This window comes from Calonectris borealis, chromosome 4, assembly GCF_964195595.1.
Source record: "Calonectris borealis chromosome 4, bCalBor7.hap1.2, whole genome shotgun sequence".
Lineage (NCBI taxonomy): Eukaryota > Metazoa > Chordata > Aves > Procellariiformes > Procellariidae > Calonectris > Calonectris borealis.
The window spans coordinates 11031747-11059638 of record NC_134315.1 but is presented as its reverse complement, the minus strand read 5'-3'; the positions used below and the strand labels follow the sequence as shown (position 1 = coordinate 11059638).

General features: G+C 41.1%; 1 protein-coding gene and 1 pseudogene across 1 annotated transcript in view; one reads left to right on the top strand and one right to left on the bottom strand.

The window, feature by feature from the left end:
- Positions 1 to 27892, bottom strand: part of HGFAC (HGF activator) — a 40644-nt gene that overhangs the window by 5988 nt on the left and 6764 nt on the right. Inside the window, exons 4-11 of the mRNA XM_075148637.1 lie at positions 25350 to 25423; positions 20333 to 20446; positions 19137 to 19268; positions 17676 to 17786; positions 7853 to 8027; positions 5501 to 5586; positions 4345 to 4585; positions 1582 to 1721 (exon numbers count right to left, since the gene is read on the bottom strand). Coding sequence (XP_075004738.1) covers positions 1582 to 1721; positions 4345 to 4585; positions 5501 to 5586; positions 7853 to 8027; positions 17676 to 17786; positions 19137 to 19268; positions 20333 to 20446; positions 25350 to 25423 — 1073 coding nt within the window. The remainder of the gene's footprint in view (positions 1 to 1581; positions 1722 to 4344; positions 4586 to 5500; positions 5587 to 7852; positions 8028 to 17675; positions 17787 to 19136; positions 19269 to 20332; positions 20447 to 25349; positions 25424 to 27892) is intronic.
- Positions 7909 to 12292, top strand: LOC142081701 (cytochrome b-like; annotated as a pseudogene).

The window sequence follows — 27892 nt, the reverse complement described above, 5'->3', positions numbered from 1 at the left end:
ACAACCTACACAACATTTACTATCCCCTCATGGGGCTGAAAAGAGTGTAAATAGGGATGCTGTGCAGCATCATGAGCTTGGTACTGAAAGAAGATGTCAAAAGCAGCAGAAACGCTGGTTCCCCTGTAGCAAACCCCCTGTGTTTGGCTGTAGAGCAACAGAGGGGGCTTTGTGCTTGTTGTAACAAGGGCAGGTGTTGGGTTTGGGCACACTGCTCAAAGAGGACAGAGCTGAGGTCACTGGACACACTTATTAAAGCTTCACATCACGCCTTTTGGAAGCTCCAGGTTTTCTGAGCACAGCTGTGTGGAAAGCAAGAGATCCCACTGGATAGTCCTATTTCTCTACCAACTACATTTTTTGGCCTTTGTGGAATATGTAAAGAGTATCTCCCTTGTGTGAGAAGCCCACACAAACCGCGCTCCAACGCTCAGCAGCTTGCTCTTCCTCGCCTTCCTCCTCTTCCCCACCAACGCCTGTTTCTGAATCCCCCAAACTTCCCAGCGAACACTCACGTGGTAGTTTGTTTCCTTTAGAAAAGCATTTTCAGCAGGAAATAACTCTTCTGCTGCATCAGTAGAAATCACTGACAGGGCAGAATGTGTTCCCCCATCTTTCCCCCCCAGTTTCTGCCTGCTTGTTTGTTTGCAGTGGGGCACATCTTAGGAACTCCATATTCAGCTGACCCTAGATTTGGACATTGCACGTCGGTGAGGCATGCCGAATTTCAAAGTAATTCAAAAAGTTAGGAGATCTCAAAATCCCAACGGTGGTTTACACCAAGATATTTCAGAGCAGAGCAGTACCCAAATCCAGTTTGTCTCCTGATACGCTGTGACAGAGCTCCCACCAACAGAGAATCTGAATGCTTTTTGCTACATGGTGGAAAAAATTCACCATCTGAGAGCAAAAAAGCCAGTACACGCCTGTCCTAAAATATCCCCCATGCCAGGCTATTAGTCTCGTAGCCAAAGTGCTCGCACAGCTTGATACCTCGGAGTGACGTGCCACCTTCCACAAGAGCAGATCAGAAAATAAGGAGCTGCTGATCCATTGTCATTCTGACTCATATTATAAGGTCATTCAGGAGGGCATTTAACTTTTGACTGATAAGACAGCTGATTTTTAAATCTATCCGAGTGTAAAAAATGATTCTTAGTAACACAGATCTTCGGAGCAGATGGGGCTATTATATTCATCTAGACGGATCCTCTATACAATAAAGACAATAGAATTTTACCAAGTAATTCCTGCATCAAGCCCACAGTTTCTGCTTCAGTTGAAAAAATGCCTAATCCCGCAAAGACTTGAAGCGATGATGAATCTGCCATACATCTAGGTAAATTGCTCCAAAGGCTAATTATCATAGTTATTTAAAATTTGCAATTTATTTCTCATCTGAATTTGTCTAGCTTTCAGATGCTGTTATAACTCTGGTAGAACTAAAAACCCTCTGCGCTCAAAAGCCTCTCCTAATGCCTACAATTTTTCCACTATGAAGGCAGTTTTTGACACATTCAACTAAACTGGAAACTAAGTTGAGCAAACAGAAAATAAAACTGTAAGAACAAAAATACTCACCAATATCATGTTCAGTAGGGTTGAACACAGAATACTGAGGATGCAAAATGTATTTTTCTATTTCAAATGTTTGTGTTACGTCAGTTGTTCTATTAAATATATGCTGACCCAGAACTACTGTAATAGTGGATTTTAGTGGACTGTAATACAAAAGAGACAACAAGCAATTCTGTGATTAGCAGGTCAAACGAAACCTGATTTCCAATGGCTGTGTGTCCCATGAACTGTAATAACCTCAGCTCCCCAACCTCAGCTCCCCACCATGTCCATTATTTACCCTCTCATTTTTTACCCTCTACCTGTTGCCCAGGCTTCCTACCTACTGTGGGCCAGGGAAAAGATGACTAATGTTATCGGGTCCCAGGCTCGGTGGATCCTGATTAGCCTGATTAAAGGCTGCTGCTCCTTGACAGAAGTAAAAGGCAAGCACGGGCACTGCTGCCTGGCTAACAAGCATCTTCAGGGGCTGCAAGCACTTCTTGTTCTAGAAACTTAACTGAGTCAACCTCGACCAGACTTTGCCAATGAGTACAAAAATTACTCAGGAAGAAATGAGGCATCAAAAGATGAGCCATTGGTGGATATCTCATTTCTCTGGGAAACCAGGCTCTTAAAATATTACAGGCATGGGTCAAGGTTTTAAAGGTGCTGGCAGACTGACAGCTCGGGAACAGCTATGCAGCTTCCACCTAAGAGCTATCACCACTTCTGCTCTGAAATTAGATTGATCTATGTTAAATCTGTTGTCTAGAATCGAGAGCAACTTGGTGGAGGAAGGTCCCAACAGCACATTGATATAATGGGAAAAACCACACTCAGAGGAGAATACAGTTTTTGTGATTCACACCATCGTTTTCAGCCATTGATTGTTTATTTTAAAAAGACCACAGTCCTCTCATATCCAGTGTCCTAGGACAGACAGCTAATAAGAACCAGTACAACAATTGGGAAGAAAAGGACACTTGGGAATAATCAGGAAGTGTTTGGAAAGGCAGTAAATTCTCTAGCTTAGAAAGCAACGGAATTCAAATTTCACTCTTGCTTTAAAACCAATTTGATCTGCACGTGCGTAAGACTACGAGGAATTTAGTTAGCAAATGTCTTCAACATCAGAGCACTCATGTGTTTTGTTATCCAGTGCAGGAGCAGAAAATATCTGCTGTCACGCATCATGCACAGATGCAGAGTGGTCCACACCATTGCAGTTTCCCTAGTTGTGTTTCTGTGCACCAGTGTCTCCCGTCAGATACAAAAGCACTGTGGAGTCTCCTCCAGTACTAAGCACGAAGCAAAATGATCAACAGTAATGTACTTAGAGGAAAGAGATTCTGGCTAATTGCAACGCAGAGAGCCGGCAGCTGCCCTGCAACAATAACTATGCTTATAATTAACAAAGGAAAGCACAAAGTTTATCTTCCTGTGACTGGAAAACAAGAAGACAATAAAATATTCTTCAATTGATATGTAAGACCAGGATTTTCTCAGTGTTCTTGCAGTGGTAAAGCAACCCCTTTGAAAATTCGATTTTGGGCCTGTAAAACAGAGTGGAAGTTTGCTTCCCAGGACAGTATTTGGAATAGATTTTAAAGGCACTGAATGGTTCTACTATGACTTACAGGTGGTTCATTGAGGAAAAGAATTAAAACAGGGAGGGTTACAGAAAAGGAAAAAAAAAAAAAAACCACAAGTTAACTGAACAGGTATCTATTGTCGCCTAGCGGAAAACAGTTGAAATTGTGGCTAACTCAGAGGTTCTAAACATACAGAAGAGCGCAAATTACAATGCCGCAATTATGGAAAATCTGTATGTACCAAACCACCAGCTGGAAGTGGGTGGAAATGTCCTGAATAGCTGCCAAAGTTAGTAGCTATTTCACAACATTTGAAAAACAAATGCATTGTGGCTCGAGCTCCAAATGCTTCAGTACAGCATTCACAGTGGTATTATTAGCTCTACAAGCTATCAGTGTATGTATTCTGGCATGAGGTTTTCTGTTTCTCTTGGCTTCTTTACTATGCAAAGGAACAATGGGTATGAAATGATGTAATATTTTTCCCATCAATATGATCAAACTGAAATCAGGGAAAGTGTTCAGCATTTGTGGAAAATAAAATATTTAGAATGAAGTAAGAGCATCCTATAGTCAATATTCCCTCCAGCTGAAGGACAAAAAAACTCCAAAAAAAACCCCCCAAAAACCCAAAACATCTCTCAAGGAAATTAGCCTCAAAAATTTACCAGTTCAGTTCTTCCATTTGGATTTTTGTAAAGCTCAGCCCACTCTATTTGTGTCAACCAACAGTAATTTATTGTCTCTAATAAATCATTGCTTGGCTGTCTCAGCCTTTTTGAATAAAACACAGCAACGAGCATAGTCATCTCTGTTATACCTCAGAGCAGGCATAAATGTTCGGAAAGGTAACCAAGAAGAAGAGAAATACTTATATCCCCTTGCAGATGCCTGCACATGCACGCTACTATTCTATGACCTGCTCAGCGTGACCTTATTCCTTCAGTCGGGTCATTTAGCTTCTCTGAGACTCCTTAAGGAACAAGACAAGGGCTTGTGAGACAACAGGACTCCAAGCTATTTGTTAGCCCAAGAACTGCACCCAAATTGCCAGAAACTCCTTTTGAAACATTGGCCTTTTAAAATCTCATCTTCTTTCTCACTTGTTTCGGTTCAGGTTTGTTGTGAGTCACAAGCAGACGGTGACTATGTGGAGGAGAGGACCTAATGTCAAACTAACGGGTGAGTTTACCTGTTAGCAAAGCAGTGTGCTGCTGACACAACCCAGCAAGTCTGAATAAGGCTTCCACCGCAGAAACTTTCTCCAATATAGATAGCTGCTGTCCAGGGATGAGATCCAGGCAGAGATGAAGATCCCCCAACAATCCTAGGTCTCACAAAACTTCGTTTTTTGTGTCTTCTCCCACATGGTCTTCTGGTAACCGCAAAAGTATCTACATTGTCTGGAACTGGTGGCCTCCTTTCCCTGCTTGCTGAGATGTAAAGGGATATGGCATCAGACTATAAATCCTTGTGATTTCTAAAGACTGGAACTTTTGTAGGAGTCTTTAAAAGAAAGGTTCATTCAATTATCATTAAACATTCACATGCAATTGAATCTCATTCAGTTCCTCAGGAGACTTGCAAGACTGAAAGCTATGCCTATTCAACAGTGGCTACACATGTCCTAGTGTAAATTAAGTGCATCTGTGAACATTCCCAGACACTCATTTACCAGTACAAATATAATCTTCACTACCGGAGGAGGCACAACATCACATCTTCATTTTTGGATTCTGGACTGAGCTTTGCCATTGCAATAGTAAGGACTAGGGCTCTTGTGTTAATATCATCTATCAAACGCATTAGAACCATAAAAGGGAAATAAAAGGACCACTTTATAAACTGACTTTTCAGATTACAACTCCATTCTAAAGATCAGTTAAATATTAATTTAGGAGAAGAGCAGGCTCTTTAGTTTTTGGAATTAAATACTATGTCTCATACCTCTTCAGGATCCCGTCCTCTATTTTGCTCACAGAGGCCCATTCACTTCTCTGGGCCCATAATTCCCTGAGTGATGACAATTTGTCCCAAAACATCAATCATTTCTGACGTCTTGCATATTCTAGCAGAAAATTTGGTGATATTGGGATGATTTTGACTGAAAGCAGTAGTGTGACACCACTGTCATACAGTGTTTCAGGACAAAAATCACAGATTGTATCACAACTCCAAAAAATGCAAAAAAAAAGCTTGTTGTCATTTGATTTACTGCAAACAGTAAAATATTCAACACTCCTGGGAACAGTAGAACATTCAAAATCATACAGTGAAAGCTTGTTCTAGTATCAATAAGTCTTTCTTCATTCATTCATAACATGGATTTTAAGAGAGCCTTTACATACCACAAGATGGAACGTCACAATACTCCCAAGACAAACTATTGTCCTTCATGATGTAACACCATGGCTTCTCATCATCATCTGGATTTCTAATTAATTCAGGGGGAGAGTGAATTACAAGCATTAACCACATTGTTGTTCCAAGCTTTCCAGAGGTTTTCTGCCTTTTCCTCTGCACCATGCAGAGGACTGACAGGACTCCCAGGTTTCGAGCCGTCTGACAAAGTGCTGAAGCACCTAAACGGGTGAGCAGCCTTTCAGTAGCGTTCTTCATGCTTAAAGCTAACCAAGTCTAAGGTTCTCTAGGACCTGAAATACAGACACATGACTAAATACCTGTAAAATTTGCCTACAAGTATTTGGATGCATGAGCATGTTCAGATGGTTTAAATACAGCCCACACTGAAGTGCTTTAACAGATACCAGCTCAGCTGTTTTTTTCAGGACTAAATCCCATGGGAGAGATTCCTTTTTTAGATGATTTTTTTAAGCAAGGAAATTCCAACACAGGTATATTCATAGAAAATCCATAACAAGAATAGCTAGCAAAAATGAATTTAAGAAACTCAGGTTCACATTCCCTGGAGAGTCTGAGGAAATGAAAGACTGCCTCAAGAAAATATTGTATTCCTCAAAAGGTGAGAGAAAAGGAATGTCAGAAACAGTTTAGCCCTTTGTTACCTTGGTGTTAAACAGGTTTTGGTCTGATTCCATTAGGGTTTGTCCACAGTACAGCCTAGTTGTCTTTATCAATGCCATGTAAGTAACCAGAAATTTGCCCAGTTTACTCCTCCAAGAATATAGGGAAACTTTGAAGACCCAGAAATGTCCTCAGTAGGCCAAGAAAAATAGACAAGGTAATTCAGGGCTCCAGATAAACAGTAAATCTAATTTCAGTTGGATTTATCAGAAGCACTATCTATTATTGTAAGGTTCTTCAATATTTTTTTCTTTTTAATCTGACTGCTCTTCAGAAAAAGATTAAAGCACTTTCAAATTCTCAGAACTGAAGAAGCAACACAGGTTGAGTCATCTTCCGCCAACAATGTTTCTAAATTAGACTATTGGAAGAAGAAGATATCTGCAGGATTACATAGTATAGCAGAGATATCCCCAGAAATTGTAACAAGCTGACAAAAAAGTGAAAAGCTTTTTTCTCGGCTCTCCAGAACATGAACACATCAGCTCCTACACCATTTTATTCTTTGCATTTCAAATCTGCAAGTGAATATTGTGCTTAAATGATGCAAATTGAAGGGACCAAGTTTTATCAAAGCATAAAATACGTGCCCGATAAATTGCCATGCTGGGACACCATAAACCTCATACTTAAGTACTTGAATCAGGACCAAGCCTTGGAAAGCAAGCCCATCTGGGTTAAGGGAGGGTGTAGGAACTGTTTATTAGTTTGTGTTAGATAGGGAAGAAGAGCTACTTTCAACATGCATGCTTTTTATCACCAAACAAATTAGCAAACGCAGTACATTCTGATCTTCCAGAAATACTGGTCTAACTTCCATGAAAAAAAAACCAAAACCAAACCAAAACAAAAAAAAAAAACCCAAACCCTAGACATCAACCCATAATTTATGGAGAAGCATCTGAAGTTTGCTGTTTCTGGCATTTGCTCATCTCCAGGATTCTCTCTAAATTCTCCTTTGTTTGTGGATATCCATTGATCTCATGAAGACCCTCAGAGACAAGGGGAACATAAAGTGACTGAGAAGAAAGCACAAACCTATGTATCCCAAGCTATTTTCATTATAGCTGAACAGAAAACTTTAGCAGAAATGTGGTTTATCGTATGTGTGGTTCAATCAAAATTGAAACACTATGAAAACTTATTTTGCAATAATTTTGATTTGGAAGAAATCCAGGAAAGAAATTTGACATTCCATGTCAACATTGTTGAAGAACATTGCTTTGATTTTTCATATTCAAATAACTTTTCACTTTTGAAAATATTTTCCTTTATGTTACGTATTTCACAATTTAAGAATTAGAAATCAAAAGTTAACTATTTCAGTTTGGCTAGTGCATTTCTTTCTCATTTTGGATAGCCATTTATGGAGTCACTATGGACTCATTAAAAAAAAAAAAAAATCCCAGAAAAAAAATTACCTGGAATTTTCAACATTATTTTGTGTCTAAGCTTCACTTGGCAGACCGAGCTATTTGATCTAGCCTGTCTATCAGATCTTGTCTTCTGCACACTTACATCCCTCGTGTCAGGCTGTTAAAGTCAGTCTAGCTTTTCCAAGACAGGGATAACACCTGCTTTGAGATTCCTGGCCTTTCTCCCTTCCACAACACATCTTGATTTACAAATACAGGGCAAACGAGAACTTTTCTCACCTGCAGTAAGAGAACGGCCCCAGGCCAAGCTGTACTGCTTTCTCCACGCTGTCGACATGAAGCTCTTGGTAAAGCATGTCTGAATCCCAAGGCAAGCAGCTGTGTCCGGAAATGGTCGTCTTTGCCATACCTCTGTACTCCGTGCCATTGCCAACATAGCACCGATGGCTAGGAACTGGCAAAGCATAAGACACTGGTCAGGAATCGATGCTAATTACCTGTCAAATGCTTACTTCACAGCTGAGGTCCCAAATGAGAGCCAGGGGACCCAATTCTGTATAGTGCCTTTTACCTTTCACAGGAATTGAACGCATCAGATGAGGATTTTTTTTTTAATAAAAGAACCCAAGCAGTTAAAAAATGTGTCTAAAATTAGTAGTGAGTTAGCCTTGTTCTACATATGCACAAATAACTGTTCAACAGGCAGTACGGCAGAAAATTAGACCTAAGATTTGTACTGCGTATGGAAGATTTTAGTCAGCAATCTGCAGCAAAGTCAGCAATATGGCTGGGATTCCTCCTGTCTAATTTTAGACACAACTGAGCTCATCCCTGGAGACTACCTTTTTAGTCAATTAAGAGAAACAGGCATTTCTAGTGCCAAGCTGATCCAGCCTGTTTGAGGTGACTTTTTTAGGATGAGATGAATCTTGCCGTACACTCCTGACTGCATTGACTGAATCTCCATTGACAATAAAGGGAGCTTAAGTCAACCATCTCAGATAGAGATATCTGTGTTGTAAAGTAGTGAAAATAATCCTGCCCTGCCAGCAAGTGCTTAAAAGGCCTGATTTTGGAAAATACTTCTTTTTATGGCCTCATACATACCCATATATATTTACACTATACCCATGTATGTTATATATATGTAGCTACGTATTGCAAATATATAAATTTTGCAAAAATTTAACTAGTAGGTTGAATTTTCTTGTTCAAAACCCATTTCTTTGCCACCTGCACATGGGTTATTTCTTCAGATAGGTCTGACACGTACATATTCTATGACCTGTATACTCAGCTGCCAAGATCTATCAACAGCACATACCAGCATTATGGCTGAAAAATATATGGGGATGCATTTGTATACAAATAGCTACACTGAGCAGAAAGCCTACACCTCAAAACATGGTCCAGAGTATCCCAAAGGAAACACAAAACCATCTAATGTACAAAGAGGATTAATTGTGACCAAGCCTCAGAGGGTTTCTTATCCCAGCCATGTCAGCGTGACTTATTCTTGGCATCTGCAAGACTAGTGGAATCTTCTTCTAAACTTATAAACATACTTAAATATATAACGTCATGATATTCCTTTACTGTTGAAAAACACACTGTGAGGATGATCTATCACACCACACAGTGTGGACAGCTATTGCCAAAGATCTGTTTATTTTGACAGAATAAGGTGACACATGAACCGGGGAATATAACCAGCACTGAAATAGTGAATCGCAGCAATGAACTGCTGATGTCAATTATCCTTCCAAGTCATCAGTGTAGCAAGAGACCTCAAAACCACAAGCAAGCATATGGCATAAATTTGGGAGCCGGAGGTCAAGAAGTTTGGTGCAAGAACTTCAGTGTGAGTTAACATAGAAATACTTAGCAAAATTTGTTTTCTAGCTTGGCCTGGCAGACACTGCTGAGATGGTGAGACCCATCCCCTGAATCAAATTCCCTTTATTTCAATAACTGTGAATACAACATTAAGTCAAACTCATATTGTAACAATCATAATCTAGGAGCTCACATCACTACTACTATAGTAGAAAAAAACTATCACATCACTACTACTATACTATACTACTATAGTATAGCAGCAGCCCCAGGACTGGACTGTTCCTGGCTTGAAGCAAATTCCTTCACATTTTTGTGCACTAATACTTGTCTGTGAAAGTGAGAATAACAGCACCCACTGTAGCTTTCAGAGTTTGCAAATTAATGAACGTAAACCACAACTGAAGTATAAGGGAAGCTATATATCTATATAGCTATATTTCTATATAATTCAATCATACATTTATAATATTTATATAGATTTCAATATTTCTGGTTGGGCTTATGATTTAATACAGTGGCAGATAATGCACGTCAGTAATTTATAACAAATAATTGATTCAAATAGTTGTGCTGCTTTCTGGTTTGTTGAATAGCAATAAAACCTCTGGACTAACAGCACCTAAGACTGAGATAAATCCCTGAAACTGTAGCCAGACTATGAAACACCCAAACAATCTGTCTGAGCCAAAAACTAGGCAGAAATGTGGAAAAATTGGCATCCTTTTGTGATGAATTAAATCTAATAGAAACTTACCATGTAAAACAAGGATGGATTTAAGACTGGGAAAACAAAGTGATTTAAATAGCACAAAAGGTATCTTTAAGATGCATCCTAACATAAGGATGGCACACTACATTCACTGAAACTAGACTTATTTTTTAATATAATTTCTTCTTCAAAGTATCTTTGTACCTTCATGCTTGCAAATATTTAGATCAACTGAGCTAAAATTGAAGAGATTCATGTTTGTTATAAAAGCTAATGTACAAATCTACCTTCCGAGTAAGTTGAATTTTTCATGTAAAGGTTTAAATCCAGAAAACTATAAACTCTGCCAGTATTTTCTTATAGCTTAGAAAAGTAATATCCTAGATAAGAGGAAGGACTGGCTTTTTTTCCGTTTCATTTTTCTATTGATTGTCTTCAATTCTAGCACAATAGTTACGATTTACAGAGTCATAAATGCAATCAAATAGGTAAGTATGTAGAGTTAAAAGGAGCAACGTATTTAGGAAATACGTTGTCAATAGGTAGGGGAAAGAAATTCCAGCAGCAACAAGCAAATCTCAGTGCTATATTACTTTGACAGGGAAACAACCTGTTGCATGGACTACCTTACAGGATTTTCAAGATATCCGAGTGCCTAATTCATAGTGAAAGCTTTCATTCTTTTGAATATACCTCTAGGTCCTTATGTGTTAAGAGTATGACCCAAGATAGGTCTCTGGAAAGGAAAAGAAACAGACTGTATAGCAATTAATGATGGTCACTGGATGAGCAGTTGCTCAGTAGAGAGTCAGTAATGAGAGGGGGGGGTCTCTGGAGCACCTGAAGCACCCGGTGTGGGCTGGTGGGAGAAAGCAGGCAACGGGAGAGACAAACAATGCAAGGGAGATTTCTGCAGTAATCCAAGGGGTGAGCTGAAAGCCTGGAGCTGCTGTATCACGTCTACCGCATCTTCCCTTCAGCCACCTTCCTAACTGGCAATTATACAGCAAAACAGATTGCATGGATTAAAAGACGTCAGTCCCTTCACATTTCAAGACATGTGCCCTCTATAAAACAAAATTAACTGATACCACCGTCATGTCTCTAATAAATCAAAAATAGGATTAAAAACACCTTTGTGGTGTCAACGCCTTGAATTAACCAGCACCCAATAACTAACACTGCTGCCAAGTCAGGCACCCTATCGTAAGAGTAAGGACTAAGCAGCTGCTTCATATTAGCAGCTGCTAGTATTAATTGTATTAGTTTATACTAGGATTACAACAATCATAGGATTACAACAAAGACTTGTCTTCTAAAAAGGCACCACTGTAGGAACACAGAAGGCACCACAGAAACTTTAGTGCCCACCAACTTCTGAAAAAAAAAGCATTTATTTGTAAAAATTAACTCCTCTGTTGATCTCCAACCTACTCCTATCTCTGACTGGAGAAATTTTTGCCTGTTCCTTGGTATTTGCCTCATCACTCAATCCTTACAGAGTTAATCCTTGCTATACGCTATACTGCTGACAGTATAGCTCATTAGCTTTCTCCTCTCTAGCCCACATTTGCCAAGATGTTAAGTATAAAGGACTAATCCTTAACCTCCATGCATATGGTGCTCCCTTCTTCATTTGTGTTTTTCTCTATATCAGCCAAAATCTTTATTATAATTCCTAACTCTATAAAGAAACCTGGGAGATCAGAGTAGCGCCTCTATTATTGCTCACATCTGTCACCTCCATAAACACCACCTTATAATTATCGTTTTGTGAAGCCATAGTTATCGCTGGTCTCCCGTCCACCATCCCCTATATTGGCACTATCTTAGTGCAATGAATCGGAGGTGGGTTCTCAGTTGATAATGCCATGCTCACTCACTTCTTCATTTTCCAATTCCTCCTACCATTTATCATTGCAGGTGATAGTCTTCTAGACCTAGTTTTTCTCCATGGAACTCCAGCATTATTTGAATTATTTTGAAATAATTCAAAATCTGATAAAAATCCAACCTGCCCTTACTATTTCTGCAACAGTGTCCTAGGCTTTCTCTTCATTAACTTTGCCTTATTAACACTTGCCCTGCCCTCGTGCAACCTCACAGGGGACCCATAAAACTTTACCCCTGCAAACCATGTAGTCACTTCTCCGAGACATATCAAACCATAATGATGCTTTTTTATCCGCTATTCCATCCATTCTTCCACAACCATGGAGGAATACTAACCTTATTCTTTTCCATCCTAGTTTTATTACTAATTCCAATGCTCCATACGTGCAAACAACAAGCAGCATCTCAGTCCCACTTACAAATCCTCTTCAACTCTTAGTAGCAAAGCTACTTATCCAAGCTCAGTGGGGGACTGACTGATTGAATACTCACTTATCATTGTCAGCCAACTGGCCTTGTTATTATACTTCACCCTATTTTTTTTTCTGCCCTGGGATCCTAGAAAATAAAAAATTAAACATAAATCCAAAAGCGTTTTAGTAGATTATAAACCAAAAAGTTAAGACTCATTATTTTCTTCTCACTGTCATCTTCAGAAGAAAAAGATTTAAAACTTTCCCTCCAGCCTCCACAGCTGAATTTCCTTTAGTAAAGTACCTTTTCTAGTAGAAAACTGCAAACACCCTATTTCACTAAAAAGGTGGGGTTGCTGTCTTTTTTACTTCTTTTATTACCTCAAACTCCCACAGGTTAACCCCCAAAGATGTGGCCAAGAGATTTTTTTCCTGTATGTAATTATATATTCAGCTATTCTGTCATTTTCCTTTTCTAAAAGTCTTCAACCTACTTCTGACATACAACAACACATCTCCTTATATAACCGTAAACCTTCCACAATTAGCATTCCAACTCATATTTTCTTTAAAGCTATGGTACCCCTCTAATTCCATTACCCATAGCCTAACTAGAAAAAAAAAACCCCACTAGAAGACATAAAGAGTTTTCAGAAATACCTTCAACTTCATACTTCATCATGACCAAAATACTAGCAAAAACATTAATGCTACCTAAACCTTAATCCAAAGAAACCTCAAAACATATAATCCCCAATATTCTTAAACCTACCATCTACTGTAACCACAACCACAGTGACACAAATCCAAACAAGCTTTCCATGTGCCTGCTTTCTACCTCTTCATTAGTTTAATCATAAAAAGCACCAAAATCTGCCACAACTCATCCATCTCACTGATTTACTTTATTACATGGCTACCTTATTTTTACAAATGGTTCCACAAGAACAGACCCTGAGCTGTTGCTGAGTCCTAATACAACAAACAGGCCAGAAATAAGCCCCGCTAGCCATCAAGAACATTGTACCACCCAATGATTAAGGTAATTCTACACCCTCAAAATCCAGTTAAAAGCTGACAAACCACTGAAATACGTAGTGTTAAACCTGGCCTCAGTTTTCCACATACGACTGCCAGCTGTTCACAACGAAGCCACCTATATAGACTAAATGTTTCAGGAAAAGGCTTGGCAGCTAATTAAACAGAATGAAGATACCCCACTAACATACCCTCCAATAAATCAAGAACAAACTTAAAAATACAAATGAGAGCCCCAAATTTACTAACAGCCCACACCCATAAACAGTACCAAAGCAATGGTAAGGAGAGGGAAGTGCTTTTACCCAGGGAATAGGCAAAATATATATTAGTTCCCACTTGCATGTCAGCTAAGGCCGATAGTGTGAATGCAATGGTGGGTTTTCAACCACAGAAACATAAAGGCACCAATCCCTTAAAAAAAAATTCTACATCTCCTTCTTTCACCCTCCAACTCCCTTTAACATTTGCATAAACGCTTATTATAATGTATTATCTGCCCTGTGGCCAAATAGCTCCTCCTCTTTCTTTAGCTGTGTGTCCCTCTGTATTCATCCAACATCTCTACCATGGCTCCTGTCTGCACAAAGAAACATAAAATGTCAAAGTAATTTTACAATTACATGCTTATAACTGTTTGTCATAAGTTATCACCTCCAGTGAAGCTAAAGATTTCTGAAGTTAAACAGCTCCCAAAAAATTCTCTCTCCACTCTCTATACCAACTTGGGCCAGAGATAAAATATCACACTCGCATCCTTCTGAGGTTTCACTGCATCCTCACATTTATCACTGCCAACGTGGCTGGGTCTGGACCCTTTTTGTAACTTTCTCTGTACCATAAGACAACTCTTGCTACTCATGGTTCAATAATTAATTCTGAATTTTCAACTTAAAGCCTGGGTTCAGAGCTCTCTCAGCAAGAACTCTGTCTCCAAAGTGAATGCAGTTACTCTCTTAATACAAAATCCTTATTTCTGAAAATAAGTGCATATTTGAGTGCAATTATTATGAATAAAACTTAAGTAAAAATGGATCCTTGAATAATTGTAAACAGCATCTGGCTGGGGAGGGATTTGTTGGTGATGTATCTAATTTCCTTTGAAATGAAACTTCACTGAAATCTTATGCATCTAACCGTGTTAGAACATTTTTTAAAATGGTAGTTCTTTCTTTAGTACTGAAGGTTTCTTCTTTAAGGGCTAGAAAATAATGTATTACCACAAAGAATAGAAATCTATATTAGAAACTGTCTTTTATATATCGATCTCCTTTGTTATAGATATCTCGTATGTTCACCTCCCATATTTTTTTTTAAGTCAGCTCATAATTTGCCAGTAACTGCATGGCCATTATGATAATGGCTTGGCAATATATTTAGATAGATAGATAGACAGATAGATAGATAATTATTGTTTGCAAGAGAATTTTAAGAACAGTGAAAAGATGATTTTTGAGTACTGACAGGGACCCCATAGTCCAAAAAAAGAAACAACTATTGGACAGATAAATAGGTATCTGTAAAATCACAAAAGTTATGATTATTCTCTGTTACTCACTGTTCAAAGGGGGGGGGGGAAATGAAATTATCAGGCAGTAGGTTTTAAGCTAACAATAGAAAATTCTGTTTCTCATCACATCTATTTAAATTCTGGAACTTCTTGACACAGCATGCTGTGAAAGGCAAAAGCATGAAGGAGTTCTAAAGAGTTTAGACAAATTCACAGAAAACAGGTAAAGATCTATTAAATATGATGGTCCAGCCATCTGCTGAGGAAATCCTCAACTAGAAGTATTTCTCAGTAACTTCCTGCTACTTACACTACTCCTCAGTCATCCTCTACTTTGCCGATGCTCAACTCACAGTAGTACTTAGACTTGTGATCTGACCCAGGATGGCACTTGGTTTATTAATATTTGTGAGTGTGACGTCAAGGTAAATTAGCTGGTTTTCCATTAGAAACATATGAAAATTGATTATTCTTTGTAGAAGTCAAGGACAGAGGACATCGTCAGAGACCTCAAGCACATCACAGCCCAATAACATTTCGGGGTACTTACTGTTTATTAAATTGATTGTTTTCTCTTTTTTTTTTAAAAAAAAGGAGACATTTTTGCATCACAACTTGGGTTTAAGGTTGTCTGTATAGATGAATAATTTAGAATAAAGTACATTTTGGAGACACTGTAACTTTCTCTGAATCAAGCATTATAACCATAAGCTATTCCGACTAAAGGATAACCTCACAATTCAGTCCTGTTAGACAAGGGAAACTATACAAGACAGTAAAAAGGAAAACAAAGAAAAAAAAGCCAGCTATGCTCACAGCATCAAATTGAAGGGTTGAAGAAAAAATTAATCCAACATATATTTAAAAATCAGTTCTATGTGCTCTGAGAGCACAAGCTCCCAGTGCTTTCACCAGAATGCCATTGCCCTCGTGTGATGATACTACCAGGTCTATAGACCCCAGCACTAATTTATTTGCATTAATTTAGAATTACTAAATCCTGGCAAAGAGGTTTTTTTTCATTTTTAAACTTGTTTGCAAGGCCCTGACACATAAACACAATCCTTCAGTTCCCGTTCTGTGTGGGGGTGTTATGCAGCCGAGCGCAGATGGATTGTAAGCATCTGAAGCCATTTATTTAGCAAACCAAATGTTTGCTTTATTATTTTCAAGTAATCAAAGAGCACCTGCTTATTTCTTGTTCTAAGCTAGTCAGACAGAAACTAGTATTACAGCTACAACACTGTCATCCTGATATTTATAATCCAGGCCGTGCAGGGTGGATGTTTATGCACAGCATCGCTGCTTTGGGCAGGGGAAGCTGGTAACAAAATAGGAATCTGAAAAGCAGTTTTATTTGAAGACGAGCAGTGCGCAGTCCTCCCCGGGATGCCAGGTTGCACGTGTGCCGTGCCCATGCAGCCCCTCGCCCAAATCATCGCAGCAGCATTCGCAAAGCCTGGGACAAATCTCACTACGGCAACTAAAGGACAAAAAAAACAGAGCTACAATATCGCTCCTTAGGAGGGACTTAAAAGAGTCACAAGCCCATTTTGAATGATTCATCAGGTGCCTTGTGAGTGAAGGTTCAGGACCAGTTCATAGGCCATTCAATTTGCCAATTCACTCCTGCTATTTGTTATTCCAGCTGTACTGCTGGTCTCCCAAATGGATTATTATTTCCACCTTGAATAGCGGCTACACCATTTGTTAACCATCAGAATAACAAAAAAGAATACCAGATATCAATTCCAGTGTTCATTACCATGGTTTTTCACCCCACCACCCATTCGGACCAACAAGTTGCCCACCGTAGCTACCAGGAGTCTTGTCTTCAATTTTGAGGAGCCCTGGAATCTATGTACTCAGAAGGACGTAGCCAGTGCGTTGGTGGGATCACAGGCTGGTATGACTGAAGGTCAGTTATAGTTCATGCCTAAAACCTACTGTATTTGAAAAGTAGCCACTGATATAACTCGAGGATTTAGCACGCAGGTAAGCTTTACAAGCAGATTTAACCGCTGCAGTGAGAAATGTTAAATATTCTGGAGGAAAATTATATCAAAAACTATGTAGTATCTAATAAGAAGCAACACAGAACTAACACATAGGCACCAAAAGGCAGATTTCTCTGCCCTGACTCACCAGTGAAAGTAAGGATTTTTAGGTAAGCTGTACTGGGCTAAACATGCTATTAGTTTAATGTACAAGGTAACCCAAATAAAAGGTGTGCATTTTATTTTTACCTACTTCCCACAACAATCTAGTGCTACCAAATATAGCCAGCTGCTAGATTTTGTGAGAGCATAAATCCCTACTTTATGAGGGGCCAGGGTAAGATGCAGGATCTGTGGGGAAGCGTTTGCACTAGAGTACCACTCTGCGACAGATCCTGCAAAATGGAAGGATGCGCTTAGTTTTATGGGCATGAGTAATTGGATTAAAATTTCTGTTTTTAATTTTCCGTAGAGTTAAGTACATGAACAAATATTTTTAGAATCAGGGTCTCGGTGAAGAAGAGTGTGTTATGTTTTACACTGAAGGAATACATTAAACACTTGTTTGTGAAGTTCTGTGTGACTCTTCAGTTATCACAAGAAATGTCTGCAAAGGCAGAATACAACAGAGGCAAAAACCACCAGCTTCACACCCAGATGAAAACTCCAAATTCCCTGCCCACCAGTAGGTTGTTATACTTACCGATATTGCAATACTTTCCTGCATAATTTTCTTTGCAATCACATACTATTTTCCCGCTGAAGGTAACCATTTTACATTCTCCACCATTCATGCAAGGATCATGAACACAACCTACAAGCAAAAACCAAAGATCAAACCACAGGCACAAGCTGTTCAAGAGAATCAGTCCATTTTAAATTACTTTAGCACACCTTTTCCGTGCACATACATTTTGGGGAAGTTTTTCCTTTTTTACTCATCTGGGACCTACACTCGATATAAGAAAAGGAAACTCTGCTGATTTCTGCCTACTGAGGTCTGTCTCATTGTTTTTACTTTTATTGGATAATGTCAGCATAGCTATTGAAAAATATTACCAATGAACAATAGGTAAAATGGGGGTGGTGAATGTTATTACTAACGGTGATGGTTGTGGCATTAGCATTTCTTTCTGTACAGAGGGTTCTGCCAATTCCAAGTTTGCCCCGGAGCTGCATTAAAATCTATAATAGTGTATCTAGGAGGGAGCTCAGTTAAATATTTAGGATCTGTGACTGGGAAGTATTAAGTCCTATCAAATTTCCCAGCTCTGCCGTGGACTTCCAAAGCCACCGACTTTCTCCATGCTTTAGTTTCCAATACTGTAAGGTGGGAATAAAAGCACCTACCTATTTCAAAGGGCAGGGCAAAATTCAGCCAGACTGAATAACAGAATAGCCATACCAGAGCACATATATAGGTGAGGCATACTGGTTCATTTCCCACCATCTCTCCTTCCAAAAGGGAGGTGCTGTGCTGGCTTCATCAGATAAGTGACAACCTAAAGCACATGCCCCGCAGCTAGCTGGCCAGCCGTGTCGGGCACCTGGGAGCCTCAAAACAAGGAGGAGGCTTCAAAACACAAGCATCACCCCTGCCAGGAATGGGGATGTCGGGCCAAAAATCATGGGGACTCTGGGGTCGACGCAGGGCAAATGGGATCCTGGAGGCGGGTAGCGTTTACATGCTGGCAACTCAAGAGTGAGAGAGGCTTGGGAAAAAATCCCAGAGGTGAAACAGCAATATGAAGCAACTGTAGGTGTGCAGGGGAAGAGCAGAGGGGGATGTGCCTCTCAGGCGTGTTACAGTTTTGGAAGAGAGCTCAGAAGGTCAGAAATTTTACCATTTCTACTATATAATCTGTTGCATATTCTTACATGCTGCAGTTCAGGATTGCATCCCTGATAAAGAAAGCACTGAGCTGCGTCCCTAAAATTCAGCTTAATGCATATAATTGCAAATAAGGATGGACACTGAAGTGATTTCCTGAGTCAGCATTAGTGCTCACACATGGAAAGGTAAGCTAAAATGTTCTCTTTTGGGGAGGGTACATGAGCTGCGAGGCAGCATTACTGTGTACAACACCGCTCAGGCTTTGATATCCTTACTGTCCTTTATCCCCACTCCCTGCAGGCCAATAGCTGTAATACAAAAGTGCCTTACTTTTGTGTTCGACACTCTCACACTCGATCTGGCCGTTCACACACACGCACTGCTCCACAGCTCCTTGTTGGACTCTTGACCAGCTCATGCCCACATCAAAGAACTCATAGAGACTGTTGTCAAAACATTTCTCTGAAACACAGTTTAAAAAACAACACAAGCTTTCTGAGATTATTTCTTGCAAGGAATGGCACCACAATCTCCATCGTTACCTGCTCATCCCTTTTTTCCTGTTCAGCAGATACATGTTTGATGACGGTGCTTCTCAAGCAAGCCAGCCTCCATAGTGTGGAGGCACTAAGCCACTATAGCAGCAGCTCCAAGGACCTTGAGGCAGAGGTGGCTTTCTCCTAAAACCCTGTGAGCATGACAGCATCACCATTACTTAAGACCTTCCAAAAGTTCATTCAGCAACCACAAAAAATCAAACCAGTGCTGTATCCTTGTGTCTGTCCCACTTTACTGTGTCATCCACAGATGATGGGCTAGAGACAGTGGAGCACCAGGACTGAAAAAGGTTTCTTTGCTTGCGTCGAGAGAGAAGTCTAGAGCTGCAGGCAAAAGCCTTTATTAAACAACAGCAAGTGCAACTGAAAATCCTTGGTTAAAAGCCTAATGCCTTGCTTGATGTGCAGTAAATTAGGAATGACACCATCATAAAACTGGAAAAATAACCCAAGCAAAGCCTTTTGGCCTGACTCTCCTCCTTTGGAAATGACTACCCCAAAGGTGGAGTAGCTGCCCAGGTGTAAAGCTGACATCGCAGGAAAAGTCGTAATAGACCCATGTGTGCACATACATAGGGGTAAGGCGTCACCTGAAATTCTGTTGTTTTTTCATGTCTCCCTGCCCTACCTACTGGATGATATTATTAGTCATTTCCAACCATGTAAAGGGTATTTAAATCTTAAAAACAGCAAAGGGAGAGGAAGAGGCTCTTTGTGTTTCCCATAGCTTAATATCTCACTGGCTCAGAGCATGCTTGGATTTATAACTGTATAATCGAGCTATTTTCAGCTGACCTGTCAGTAATGGATTTGTCTGTCATAACCATTTGGAAATCCGCCTACAGAAACATTCAGGCTGCAGTGGTCTCTCCCATCACAACAGCACTACCTTTTCATTAAGCAAACGTTAATGAGCTCTACTTGCTGCTCGTATTTCATGTTGTAACACTCATGGAAGAAGATACTTACTCATCTGACAGTCCTCGCCCGTGAATTCCTCGGGGCAGGTACAGTGGTACATCCTGTGGCCATGAGCGAGAGAACAAGTCCCTCCGTTTTGGCAAGGGTTGTTTGCGCAGTGATCTAGACAGCCCACATAAGAAGTTGGTGTTAATAGGTGCCAGATAAGCCGTGCTTTGTTGTATTAGGCGTTGGCTTGGTTACATGAACCATTTTGGTTCAATGCACGGTGGTTTCAATAACACCTGTTAATATAAAACAATGTTTATCCAACCAATTTACACTGGTTTCCTTTCCAGCTGTATAGCAGCTATATTTATCCATCTTTTAAAAACCGTAGAGTAAATCACGGAGCTGCACCTTCTGCCCTAGAGTAACTTGGCCGAGGGAAGCAGGTCCAGGCGCGCATGAAGTTGCCAGAGTTGCCACTGTGGGGAGGAAGAAGATGGGACAAATGCCCACAAGATGGAGCTGTGCCTTTACACTGGGGAGGGAAGGCTGCAGCTCTGCCTCTGCCCGGGGTACTGCCCTGCATGCTTCGCATTTCAGCATCAAGGACCGGGATTATGCATCTGTCTTTCAAAGTACACAAAGGGCAACCCTCCACAGAAGAATTTGCTATGGATTTTTGGATTAAGTCTAAAACTAATGGACAGCTGGAACAAAGGAGAAAATTTTAAAGCAAAACAAGAGCACATCCAAGTAAATCAAGCCAAGCAAGATTAAACTGGGCCAGTCTCATGTATCTCTGTTTTTTAAGGAATTTTCTAAATCATGGGAAAATAGGGTGGGAAGGAGAGGATGTGCCAGGACAACCCTCTAACTCCTGTAATGGAAGCTTTACTTGGCAATGTGCAATGCAGAAGTTGTAGGAGTCCTGCTGGCCAGCTGACCTTCCTGATTTCAGGCAGTGTCGAGGGGTATACCTCCCCTGAAGTCAACCAACATCACGTTTTACACCTGCTAGCTGACCCAACAGCTTGTCTGCATTCAAATCCTCTTTTTTAATGCTAGTCAAACTCTGCGAGGGCAACTGTAGAGTTACTCGGTCCAGGTGCTCCTCCAGGTAGAGTGTGTGGTCCTAAGCATGGGATGCAACACATAGAAACACAGGCACACACATGCAGGGCTGAAGCGCAGCACAAAAGGCGCATCTTGAGCTTTGCTACAGCCACGTAAATGTGAAGGTTCCCCTGCACAGATCAAAATATTTACTTCAGAATAGAATGGCGTAACTGATATCAGATAGCAGGCCTGGGTGTATTCACTGGTAGTTTCACTCCAGGATAACATCAAGGGAAAGCAAGTAAAGGCAGTGACGTTCCTACTATTCCTGCCATTTGATAGTTATGAAACTTTTAGTGGTGTAATGTTTCCTCAAAGGAAAATCCTGTATTTCCTATTCCCATCACATGCAAACCATGACTTGATCTCCAGGCCATCTTCTGGTACAGCGGTACTTAAGTCATTTTTTGTACCCTCATTAAATCTGCAAAGAGCTCTTCCAGTCCTCCATTTCTTTCCCAGTCAGAGTCCCTCACTGCATCCCACCCGCCACTCCAGCCTGACTTCCCTGGGGTATTCTGCATCCCTCCCCACCTTTCATGGAGTCCAGGAACAACTTGTACTCACAAGCACATGGACACATCACATTTCCCTGCAGGGAATCCTGCCCACCATTAACTAGCCATTAACTGCGGAGTGCCAAGTCCCTGCAAGCTCAGCCGATGTCTAAAGCCACCCAGCAGTATCTCCCCACCCTCACGGGAAAAACACTCCGTGCTTGCTAGCAATCATACCGAGTTCAGCTTCATGTCTCTGAGGCTCTGCTGAACGAGCAGTAGCCTTGTCTCGCCTTTCTAACCGTATCTTCCCACAAAAACTGTCTGTTTCTGCCACCCTCATTTCCCAGAAGGGACTGCTCTTCCCCAGAGCCCCTCCTGGGCTGATGCCTCTTCCTCCTGTCTGCGCAGCCCACACCGCTCTACTTCTTCTTTCCATATCAGTCCAAATGTTTCTTAAAAAAACTCACTGTCTGGCACTTTTCTTCCAAGTCTGGGCCTCCCTGGGGTTTTGGCCATTTGTCCAAGATTTCCAGACATTCAGAGCAGTAGTCCTAACAGGCTGCCCAAGATCTGGAAGTCCCACACATAGGGGCATTGCACTTTTATGCATATATATGTACGTATATACGAACTACACATTCACAGCCCAGTTGGCCCATGTGTATGCAGGGGTCACATCGGGCAGATACTACACACGGTCTCCACAGAGATCTCCTGGGCAGGAGTGGAGGATCCTCTGGAAACCTGAAGGCAGTGATAAAGCTCCCACTGACTTCAGGGGGGGTTGAACAAGCGCCTTGGGTGTTGTTATGGTGAGCTCTGGCTCTGTACAGCGCAGTACCAACATCTCCCTCCAGCAGAGCCTTCATACCTGAGCTTCACTTCATCCTGAAGCTAAATACTTTCTGGTCAAACTTTCTCCTGAAGTTGGCAGATGTATTTTTCTGGATCAATGCCTCCAACACTTGCTTAACGCTAATTTGTAAGCAGCTCCAATGGTTTCAAGTCGACTCCCCATGTACACATGGTATTCTTGGCCTGGAAAGAGTTTGTGTTTCAGCCTTTGCTTTGAAGCAGCTCCTTCCCATCCCAATTCACACAGTCCTCACCAATCTCTCATGGCCAAAGGATACCTTGTCCCCCCAAAATTTCATTTTTTCTTGTTTTTTCAAGTGTCTATAAAGTGGTTGAGTTTCCCCCAAAGATTTAATATTTTAGTGGATTTTTTTCACAACAAAATAATATGTTTTCCAGATTTTAAGGATCAGCATTATTCCATTTGACTGCTTCTTTCTTTCTAGCGATCTTCCCCAGCAGGCAAACTTTCCTCCCTTTTGCTTGAAATTCCCTTCAGCCATTATCCCGCTCCTTCCTTTCAACCTCACCACAAATCTTTTCTCTTCAAGCTATGGCTGGTGATCCAAGTCCAAAACACAGTGCTTGCTGCTTAAAAAAAAATAAGTAAACTTATGTTTATAAATAAATGAACAGCTAAAGACTTTTTTAATTTAATTTACAAAATTTCAGAAATAGTGTCTTTTCTTTGTAACAGCCAGCAGTGACCTCTTCCAGCTACCCCATCCTTTTTTCTGTTTCCTTTCCTCTCTCCCACATATAACTCTCTTTTTCTGGAGGAAAAACAGCAGCCAGGGCAAGCCCTCACTGGCGCTAGGATATACGGACAACGATACCCCTCAGCGAGGGGCAGGTGGAGAGGGTGGCTTTCTTGCTGCAAACCACCCTATCCAACGCTGCGGTGGGTAACAGGCAGAAATGAGCCAGAAAGCCCAAAAAGGTTTGCGAGCAGCCAGGTCGCTGCGGAGATGGCTGCATGTGGGGCTGGCAGGGCCACGGTGATGGGCTGAGGGAGGGACAGAGGTGGCACAAGGCACCCCCAGAAATGCAATGCTGGGCTTGGAGAGCTCCTTCTTCAGCTACTGGAGAAGCCTCCTTGAGTCAGGCAGCCACCACCGTGACAGTCAGTGTTTCAATGGAGGATTAAAGCAGTCACGAGTTACCGCTTCCAACATTTCAAGCTATGGGAGGGCACTCATGAATAAGGAAGTGCAGCCCTCATAACCTGACTCTTGTAAGCATGAACTGTCTATAAAGTCTACGTTCGTGTCTGACAGACTTGCATTACAAAGGCAGATGCATTGCTGCTTGTTTTGGGGTTAGGTCATTTGTCTCTGATCTACTGTTAATCTGTTTTAAAGCCAGGCTGGAAAATAATTTGAAGTTGTTAAGTTTAAAATGATGATGCTGTGCACTGCTTAATTTTAGACTCTCAGCGTGATTCAGCTAACGTTGGCTTTTCAAGTGCTCTGGTAGATTGTAATCAGCTTGGCAATGAGTCTCCTGACATGACGGAGGGTGGTGGAAAATGCCCTTTGTTGGAAAGTGGGAAGCGAACATCTAAGGGCATCTGGTCGTGTCCCACAGACTAAACAAGACAGGTCACATTTGCAAGTAGTGCGAAGGAGAAAAGAGGAACATGATCAGCATTTAAACACAGATCCAAAAAAAAACTCAGGGGCAGCAAGTCTGATCAGTGCAACACCTGATCTTTCAGTTCTAGTCTGTCACTGTATAAATTGAGAATTAGATATATAAAATGAGATTCCCCAGCATCCAGCCTATGAAGCATTAAGCTGGGGAGACAGAGACAAGCAAGGGCCAGCCATTGAGGTACTGCTGAGGACAGGGATGCATGTTCCCCACCGAACTGCTTGCGACGTGATGCTTTCACCCAGTGTGTCAATTAAAGCGACTTATATAGAAAGGAGAGTTTGCCGCAGACCTTGGCTTCCCATTTTAGACAGACTTTCGCAAGGAGGTAATTGTAGCACTGGAGTGTGGCGACCACATGAAGCCGTAGCACTGCTCAGCTAAGTAACCCTTTCATTGTCCCTCAGTACTCCTGCAATGAATGCATCTGTCCTGTCTTCTCTGACGCAGCCCAAAGCCCAAGGAAGTCTGGTTTTGAAGGTCTGCTCTTTACGCTGAGATCTCGAGGAAGGACAGCTGGAAGTGGTGGCTGTGTGTTGTACAAGGTGTGAAATGTTTCTGTACCTTCTAAAAAATTAACTGATCAAAGAGACAGAAAATGTAGCTGATTAAGTAAGGGGAAAACTAAAAGGCACATCCAAGCCCTGAGGAAGGAGAAGATGATCACCTCCGTGCTTGGCTCCAGCAGGAGCTCAGATTTCCATGTTGGCGTTACCATAATTTCTCTCCATAACTTCAAGTCAGTCAACAGAGAGTGAATTAAAGACTGTGTGATATTCACAGTCCAATGCTATGGTTATGCAGAGTCACAGAGAGATCCTGGAAACAGCTAATGTGAGGGCTTGTTCTGTGTACACCAAATAAAAGTAGCGCTGAAGGCACCGTCCCTCCTTCCTGCAGGTGGCAAAGTAGGAGCCAGGGATCTGGAGCAACTCAGCAATGGCTCACCTTACCTGAGTATTCTTTGGGCACCAAAGTGCAGTGTCCCCATCTCCTGTCCCGGTCGTAGTTATGTGTTGTTGAACACCTGAAAAGAATTAAAAGTGCAGTTTAGCGCAGCTTTAAACAACCCAGATGTTTGCACTGAATCTATACGGCCTTCATTCTTTGGCAACCTGGAAATTCATACTTTTTTTCCTAATTGGCATCTGTTTCATTCAAAATCTCTTAACACCAGAGGAAAAATATGCTTTTTTTGTTGTTGTTAAAGATGCTCTGCCCCATTTCTCTCAAACAAAATACAGATTAAGAATGAGATGTGGAAGCAGGACCTGAGATCTCCAATGAATCCTCCAGAAAAACCCAACCTTCTTTCTATTTCTAAGATTAGAAAATGAAAGACAGAAATAAAAACCAAAACCAAAGCAAATAAATTATGTCTCCTTTATTCATTACAAAACAAGCAAAACAGGACCCAACTAATTTTTTATGCCTGTCAGTTACTTTAATAATCTGTGGAGGCAGGAGACTGTCCACAGAGGGACTTTTTCCTGGCTTTCAGTGGCAAACGTATTTTGCATTCGGTTCCTTTAAAGTATTTCTATTTTTTAACTTGCCGGACAAAATGAGGAAATAACTGACATGGGGGTGATTTCCAAATCCACAGATAAAACCTCTCCTTTCTGCAGAGCAGCGGGCTGAATCCCGCACGCCACGCCGCCCTTTCGAATCCTACCGAGACAAACCTTGACAACTGTTTATCCGCGCACTTCCCTTGCCCCCATCAGTCTGTTATCTCCAAGGCTCGTAGCACTCCAAGGAGCATTAAGCTGCTATTCTCCATTTGCAGAGGTAGACTTATAGGCTTCCCCGAGGCCACACAGGGAGTGTGTGACTGAACCTCGGCTGAACCTCGGAGGTCCACGTCGTGTCCCAATGTGCCGTCCACCAGAACGTCCTCCCTAAACAGTTCTAATGCAGCATAATAAATATCAGCTGCCACTACATAGGAAAACGGGTGGCTACACAGCATTGGAAGAAATAGGAGTTTGCTTTATTTAACGTGCCTGATATAATCTATTTGTATTATGTGTGTTTTTATCATACCTTGAACAGTTGTGTTATCAAATATTTTTCACTCTAGGACATCACAAGCTAGATTGAAATTTTGTTGTAGAGCATGTCTACCATTTTAACTGCCCTACTTTGCTTCTTAATTAGATGCTATGTGGTATTTAAAATGCTTTAATTCCTATGGAACATCTGAATAGGCCACGCATATTAAGTTTGGTGACCTCAATTATATAAGGCGCACAAAAAGAAAGGTGCTTGGTAGTCTAGTGCAGATTAACTTGACACGTTCTTAAAGAGGCTGTTTTCTCACAGGCATTAAGGCCCATTCGACTCTGCTGGGAGTTAATGGAAATTTCTCTGTGCTCCTTCGGTGGGAAGTGGATCATGCTTTTTTAAAGGATGGTCTATTACGCATGAGGATTAAGATGAGGAGTAAGTTAAGAGGTTCTCGGCAGTGCACTGCTTGTGTCATTGTTGGCAAAACCGCCTCTGACTGAACAATGTGTCTGTGCCAGCCAGGACGGGGAAGGAGAATCCGAACTTTTCTGACTGATTTAATTATTGATTTAGCAGAGCGACGTTACACTGAGAAGCATGGGAGAGGCAAATGGAAGAGGGACTGTGTATGTCTAAAGAATTCAAGCAAACTCTGATCATTAGGGGGAGAAAAACAATTTATATGTAAAGTAAGACTCTCTGGAGTCTGTCCAGTAGCAGCCAAGTTCTAAGCAAATGGAGAATTCATTTTTTCCTCTCTTAAATGTTTTTTGTCATCAGGGACCCTGACAGAGGCTTCTTCCACCGGCTTTCCACAACCCACTGGTCCTCCCACCCAATGCTCTTCACAACCAGTCCCCCTCCTTCCCTGCCACCTCGCAGGGTCTACAAAGAGGTTGGTCCTCGCCTGTGATGCCAGGCTCCCTCCTCAGTGCCAGGCTTCTTGCACATTCACATAAACCTTTTATATTTTCCGCCACGTATATCTCACTGTTTGGGAGAAACTCAGAGCATCCTCAAAGCTACGTCACTAGTCTCTCTCTTTTTCCTTTTAAAATCTTCTTTTTTTAAAAAAAAATCTTCTTTACTGGGAGGCTTACCAAAAATGTGATGACATTTTGGTCTCAGGGGATGTTACCTCCAGCAGCCACACCAACCAGACGGGTTTATTATTTCTTTGTGCTACTTGTAAATGGGCCCATTCTCTAAATTTATGAGATAAAAATTGTTTTATCCCAGCCGAAACCAGGACAATCAGCCTGTCACATAAAATTGTTAATAAAAAAGTGAAAACTTAAAGACACGGATACTGAATTAATTACACCAGAAAAGTCCATTACTAGGGATTGATTTAAACAACATTTTAAACCCATGCATGATAAACAACGTGGGAATGGATGGGCAAAATGGTGTATCACAGATGAGGCCTAACTTGTAGGCAGGATAAATGGAAAGCAGGCTATTTTACCCATCAGGAGCATTGGGA